We start from the raw sequence: 7,546 nt of genomic DNA, 5'->3' as shown, positions 1-7,546 counted from the left end.
AGAGCTCTGTCTCAGTCACAGCTCATGGCTCTGCCAGCATGGTGATGGCCCAGAATATACATCTAACAGTACCAAGAATGAACAAGAAGAAAACAATGGGCATTGGTGCACCAGCTGTTTTGTCTGGGATTTCAGAATTATTTTGAAGCATGCATGTATGATTTATTTTTGTGTGAGATATCTTCAGATGAAAAGTTGTCAGATTGCCTTTAGCTCTGTCACCTCCACCAAAGGTTAGTTCCCTCAGCAGGATATGATTGGACTTTAAAAGAATAGTTCTTGTTTGCAGTGTGAATTGAAAAGCAGGACAAGCCGGTCAGTTCTGCCAGTATTCATGGACCTTCATGGTCTGTCCATGGATATTTTAATTTGCTGAACTGTGTGTTTATGTTGTGCCTTTGACAAACTCTCAATCACTTTTCCTTTGCCAGGTTTGGCTCCTCCTCGATTTCGAATTGGGGATCAGGAGTTTGAGGCTCTGCCGACCCTGCTGGAGTTTTATAAGATCCACTACCTGGACACCACTACACTTATAGAGCCCATAAGTAAGGCCAAGCAAACAGGTTTCATCAACTCCTCCTCTGTTGGTGTTTCGCAGCAACCTCAGGAGGCAGAATATGTCAGGGCGCTGTTTGACTTCCCTGGCAACGATGAAGAGGACCTCCCCTTCCGAAAGGGTGACATCCTGCGTGTTTTAGAGAAGCCTGAGGAGCAGTGGTGGAATGCTGCTAACCAGGAGGGCCGAGCCGGAATGATCCCCGTGCCCTATGTAGAGAAGTATCGGCCTGCCTCACCCACCGCCACCGGCCTGAGTTCCCCAGTTGTAGGGGCTGGACAGGGTGTAGCGGGCAGCACTGATGGAACAGCTTCCCCTATAGTCAACCCTTTGGGAGACCCAGGCCAATATGCTCAGCCAGTGGTCAGCACTCAGCTTCCCAACCTACAGAACGGGCCTGTATATGCTCGAGCCATTCAGAAGAGGGTGCCTAATGCCTACGACAAGACAGCACTTGCTCTGGAGGTAGTGGTTCCACCCACCATTAATTTTCTTCAAGTCTGTCCTTCTTTTCACTGTTAACCATTTCTGCCTCTGCTTTCTTTTTCTGGGTGTCAGCTGAGGCATTGTAGATTGTCCTGATTGTTAATGGCTTACTCATGCATGTGAGCAGTATACTCACAGAGTATCTTTACAAAATGCCAGTACATATGAAGACGCTCACAGTGGGATGGCTCTGTAGAGAAAAATGGATATAGATCCTTTACAAAGGCCTCTCTTTATGTAAATATTGTGGCCCATTGGATTAATGTGAATGTTACATTGTACATTCATTACCAGTGGTGCACAAGGCACACTGGGTTTAGTTTATTTCTTGGATCAGCTAAATAAGCAGTCTTTGTTCAGCTTAGTAAATGAAATGCAAACAGCGGAGGTTAATAAAGGCAGTTTGACATCATTTAGTCTGTTGCGATTCCAGTTAATGGAACTCGCATTGTTCCCACATCACACACACAGTTTACCAAAATCAGCTCGTTGTGCACAAACTGATTGTTAATGAGTCTGTCCTGCTAACTTACAGTACCCAAACTTAATGGATTACATTTTTACAGATTGATTTTGTGATTAGAAAAATTAATGAAAGTTGATTATTAAAGTAGTTGCTGATTAATTTTCTTTTGGTTAGTTAAGTGAATAATCGGCTAATCATTTCAACTCTAATGCTAGCTAGCATGTAGCCCCTGTAAAAGACCCTGTGGGTATATTTTGTCATATTGTGGGTTGTTGTGTGGTAGTTTTTTTTTTCTCACAGACTCCTCCCAACTTGTTTCCATCACATTGATACTTGCATTGGGGCTACACTACTCATAGAGAACTGCAGGAGAGATTACAAAGCTAAAGCTGTATTCAGTTAAAGAAATTTACAGCTAAATTAGATTTAATCAGCACCTGTTATCTTGACAGCTTGTGTTGTGGACACAACCTTTGGACAAGTGCTGGTGTGGCACCAGCGTTCAGCAGAGCATCTCTAATATTATTCACAGCCATCAGTTGCTGAGGCTCTTGGTGCTCTGTGTGCAGTCTTGTTTATTTTGAGTCTTGTCAAGAAACACTGTCGCCACCATTTTGTTTCATTTAACAAGAGTGAAGCCGGTGTATACGTGCTGCTGTGTGAGATGAAGCAGACTAGATGACACTGCATTGTGATTATGAACCTCTGCTGATGGTAAAATGGGTCCCAGTATATTTATGCTGCTGGCCCAAGTATAGATTAACAGTGTTGTACTCAGTGCTTTCGGTTTAGGTGATGACTATAACAAATAACAGTTTATAACCTTGATTTTGGCATTCTATGAGGTTTATCTAATTGCAGGAATTTAGTTTCTCTGGATAACTACTTCACATTTTTAATTTCTAACACAAAAATTCACAGTTGAGCTACTGGAACAGACAGATCACCAACTCATGTAAAGTAGTCACAGAGATTTAAGCCAAATAAAGCTGCTTTAGTCTCCTCCAGACTTCTGAATTAACCCCATTTATCTCAGATTTTGTTCAGAAAATATTTCTCCTTCTCCTATCTCAGATTTTGTTCAGAAAATATTTCTTTGTAGCAGACTCCTTCTCCTGGTTGGAGGAACAAATGACAAACCAGAGCTTTGTGAGTGGGACTAAGAATGTGGATGTCAGACCTGCATATCTAGCTGTTTAAATAAAGAGAGAGCGAGAGAAGGCATATTTGTGTGAATTTTGTCCCAGCATTTGTCCTTTTTGTCATTTAACAGGTGGGAGACATGGTAAAAGTGACCAAGATTAACGTGAACGGCCAATGGGAGGGTGAATGCAAGGGCAAGCGAGGCCACTTTCCCTTTACCCACGTTCGTCTGTTGGAGCAACACCGTCTTGAGGACGAGAGCTGAGAAACACAGACTCCTAACACCTTGACAGTGTCCAGCACATCGCTTCTCTTTTGGCCATTTTCTCATGCTTGCAAAGAGAAATGGTTTCTATAAGCACCCAGTATATGAACTTATGAGCTAAGCTGAACAAGCTCTCCTGACCCTGCTAACGCAAGACGTGTTGGGTGTTCTTGCCTAATGTTATTCTGATGGACCTCTTACACTAAGGTCAGAGTAATATCAATTTGCCTATATTAGTGTTTGTTTTGGTTAGTTTTTTAATCACTACCACTGCCACTGTTGGTTTCCCTCCCTGACTACAGCCACATCAAATTCTCCAAAACCTGCAATGAAATATTTTATTCAAGTAGATAGCAGAATTTATTGGTATGAAAGTTAGGGTGTGTTTTCATATCCAGAAACACATGGGAAGATCAATTATCAGTTTCATCTTTGTGGATCCAGCAGGTGACTGCATGCTAGTGATGGGTGGATGAAACCTTATGAAACTTTGAAGCTTTCTATTCTAAAAAGCTTTGATGCATAAAACAAAACAGGCGCAGAGAAGTAAAAGTCTCAGAGAACAAATCCTACATAGAAAATATTTTTGGTGCCACTACAAATTTATGTACTTTATTAGTGCCGTTGAACTTTGTGGTTGATTTATGTGACATGCCAATTGATGTGACTGGAGAGAGATGTTCTTTAAATTCTTCCTTGATACCTGATGGATATGTTCTCATACTTGTCTTTCTAGTGTATATTGCCATTTTTCTCATTGATTTCCTTATTTCATGAAATGTGCCTGGTGTAGCTGCAAAACTCTGAACCTCCAGTAACATTTGACGCTTCAGACATTACCGGTCACGTTGGTATTCTTCATTTGATTCAAGCCCCAACACCTTATTGAAACAGTGCTTCGCTGGAGCAAAGCCAGCTTCAGCGATTCAGTATCATCCGCCCATCTCTACTGTGCACAGCATCTCAGTAGAAACTGTTAATGGTAAAGTAATTGAACCAGTTTGAACCAAAAGAGTGAAATTGAGTGTGATTATGAGAAAAATTGGTTAAATCAGAACGGACAGTATTAGGCAGCAGTAACTGGTATCAGTTGACGCACCACACATACGCAGCAGAGTAGCCTACTCTTCCCTTCCTGCAGTCACTGTGCATCCCCACCCTCTAAATTTTATTCCCACACATAAGAGAGAAAAATCAGTTGCGCACAGGAGACACAACTTGGCTTCTCTCACAGAATCATGAATCGATGAGTTTTTGGACTGCTAGACTGTGAACCTCTGAGTGAAGCAAGCAAAGGCTTTTCCTAATGACAGTCTTTTCACAGACACAAACTTGTTCCTTTCTACTCACACTACAAACCATGTCCTCTTTACTAAAAGTGAAAAATATTATGATGCAATTGACTATATGTATACACACGTGCTAAATGCTGTAAACATTTCCTTTTTTTTTTGTTTTTTTGTTACCAGAAAGTGTATACCTGTTATTTTGTTTCTCTTTTAAAACACTATTCAGTGCAGTGACTTCAAATGCAGCAGCATGAAAGGACACGATAAGCATCATCTAATGGAGGAAGGCAATGTCCCCTGAATCTGTTTAACCCTAACCCTAGAGCAATTAATAGATGGGTGACAAAGGAAAAACTAACACAAAGAGTCTCAGTAAAGTGTTGGGCCCACTATGTGCTCTGAACTCCACTGGAGTGATGAACACCATTCCTTCAAAAGATATTCCCTCATTTGGTGTGTTGATAACAGTGGTGTAGAGTCTAACACTTCGGGCCAAAATCTCCCATTGGTGTTCAACTGGGTTGAGATCATGTGACCATGAAGGCCATAGCACGTTTCACATCATATTCAGGCTCATCAAACCATCCATCGTATAGACGGGGACATTGTCATTCTGGAACAGATCACTCATTTTATCACTCGTCTGCATGTGTAACCGATAAGACAGCCATTAAGTCACTTAATGTAAAATAATTTCTTGTACCACTAAGATGCAATGCTTGACACTTGCTGTAGATTAGTTTCTCATCAGCTTTTCCACATTGAAAACACATGCTGTTATTGCACACAAAGCTGTTTTTTTAAACACACAGAGACAGTGAATGTTTCTTGTATGCTGGCAATGCTAAGCCGCATTATGAACTTGGTAAGCAACAAACCCCAGCTGCACATGGAAGTTGTTTTTTGTCAGTCACTGAGGAGGATCTGCTGATTTACATCCTCTCTACCTCATGTCTCATTGGAAAAGATGAGGAATTTAATGGGAAATCACTGAGGCTCAGTCAGTATTGTTTTTGAGAAGTGAAAATTAACAACGTGCAGCCAGATAGTTTCTACAGCACTCACATAAATACATTTTTAAAGGTGTTTTCTTTTTCGAATCACAAGTTCAGTAAAGTCCTGGGGTCAGATGTATAAACAATGCCTATGACCATAAATCATTCACATGGCAGTTGTCACACATTTACAGTAAAGAGCACACAGTGAGAAGGTGTACATCTCACACGTGTGTCAAAACTGAGCTTAATTTGTCAAGCATAATTTGGAAAAAAGGCTGAGGAAGTAAATATAACAAGTATTTTAGATTAGGGGCCACTTGGCATGAATAACTTTTGTGCTAAAAGTATCTGCAGTTATATATTAGATGCAGTCAAATGCATATTTATGTTTTGTTTCCTTTGGTGTTCTCTATGTTCCCATGTATGCTAATGGAGAACTTTGCCAGTGCAACTGACTTTAAAGAAATTGCACTGTTTTACTGTTCTTTTTACTACCATGTCAAAGTTTGTGTAGCACATGGAGGCGCTGATTTACGAGCATTTGATTAAGGTTGCAGATAACTGTGAGAGTAGGGATCAGGTGGGTGTACCTGCACACAACTTTACAGTAAAATATATGAAACATGAAAATGTGCAGATGTGTTTTCTACTTTTGTATTAATTAAGAAAGTCTGTCTTTAACCTACACAGAATTTTTATGCATCTGACCCCAGATGCCCAGAAATGTAATTTTGAGTTTACAGTGTTTTTATAAATTGTGAAAGTTTTCCTCAGTTTGTTATTATTGATACTCAAATTTAAGGAAATTATTTTTTGTATGATATACTCATGCCATATTTTTTATTACTGTGATATGTTTATTATGAATTCTGAGCTACACCTGTGGGTCATGTAGTCCTGTGCATATTAATAAACATATGCAATAGTTGAGTCCACATTTGTGTGTTTGTGTGTGAGGGTAAAACACTTAAACCCATTCCAAAATATCAGAATTGATCACAGACTACCTGTGTACAGTTTACATGGACACACAGGTGACCAATTTAACACTCAATGACTTGGGGGAAGAAAATATTAAAAATGAATGACTGTTTTCACTGTGTGTTGTAATACCTTTATGCAAAGTGTTGATTGGGTAATGCATTCAGATGCATGGTACTAATTCTTGCCTTTGAGAGAAAATAATCTCACTTCCATGGATGGATTATAAGAATGGGCCCCAGGGCACAGACATGTAAGAGGTCCCCACCCTCCCACTTACAAGCAAGATGCAGAGATTGATCTCTTTGTGGTTGTCTTGTGTCTTTTACTTCTTTAGTGTCTCTTTGTAGTCATTTGACTGACTTTCCAGTGATAAATGTTAACAGTCGCTTCATTCAGATGCTCAGCGGGCCCTGAGCCTGTGCCTGGTGGGCTTGTTCACTTAACCATGTTTATTTCATAGTCATAAAATTAATTGTAACTATGTGACAGCAATTAAAAATGTCTTTTACACCACTGAAGATTCACATCACACCAGGGGCAGGGACAGGTGAGATACTACAGTGATACAAAAACCAGGAGGTTTTGACCAATGTGTGGGCCTTTAATTTTAAATGATCCTATGTTGTTTTGTTTTGGGCATTACTAGTCTGTTATTATGAATGGAAGTAATAAGCAAAGGCATAGCTGCTATTTAGGAGACTATGCTTTGGCATTTCTTGTGATTTACAAGGCAGCTGCACCAGTGTGTGTTACTTTCAGCCATCTGAGGAGTTGCATTCTGCAATAAAAACAAAAAATATTTTAAGCATATTCCACTATTTGTAATCTCAACATTTATTTTTTTACTTTTTGAAACAATAAGGATATTTTTCCAACATAATTTAATGTAGCGAGCCTCACAGCCTGTCCTCAGCGGGACCGGGGCCCCCAAGCTGAGGGGCCGTGAGGTGAGCCTCACAGCCTGTACCGGACCGGGCCCACGAGCACGCCGGGCCGGAACCTGTGAGGGGCGACCTCACAGGCCCGAACCCTCACAATAACGGAGCCCTCTACTATCGGAGAGGGCAGAGATGACATCGGGACCATGCTTCTCATCTTTGAAGACTGTGTTTGCAACAATCATCATAACTTCTTTAAAAATCTCCCCATCCGAAAAGGCTTTCTTGCTCTTTATCAAAAAGTTCGCAGCTCTAAACGAAGCTTCAGTAGCTTATAGTGATTTTTTCACCGGCCTCGTGAAAAAAGACCGTTGTTTGTCCAGAGCTGCCTTTAACCCACAGGCTTCTTCTGTCCTTAATGCGCTGCCGGGTGGGTAGTGTTAGGTATTTTTAGTCAGATAGATATTTGATAGATACTTTT

At 40.6% G+C, this 7,546-nt stretch overlaps 1 protein-coding gene across 1 annotated transcript in view; it reads left to right on the top strand.

Annotated features, from left to right (window-relative positions):
• Window positions 1–6,791, top strand: part of LOC109959281 (adapter molecule crk-like) — a 9,804-nt gene extending 3,013 nt beyond the window's left edge. Inside the window, exons 2-3 of the mRNA XM_020598514.1 lie at window positions 432–1,021; window positions 2,782–6,791. Coding sequence (XP_020454170.1) covers window positions 432–1,021; window positions 2,782–2,916 — 725 coding nt within the window. The 3' untranslated portion in view covers window positions 2,917–6,791. The remainder of the gene's footprint in view (window positions 1–431; window positions 1,022–2,781) is intronic.
• Window positions 6,792–7,546: the final 755 nt, after the last annotated feature.

Source organism: Monopterus albus, unplaced genomic scaffold, assembly GCF_001952655.1.
Source record: "Monopterus albus unplaced genomic scaffold, M_albus_1.0 scaffold38.1, whole genome shotgun sequence".
NCBI classification, from domain to species: domain Eukaryota; kingdom Metazoa; phylum Chordata; class Actinopteri; order Synbranchiformes; family Synbranchidae; genus Monopterus; species Monopterus albus.
The sequence above is the reverse complement of the archived record's forward strand: the minus strand, read 5'-3'. Positions and strand labels throughout refer to the sequence as shown.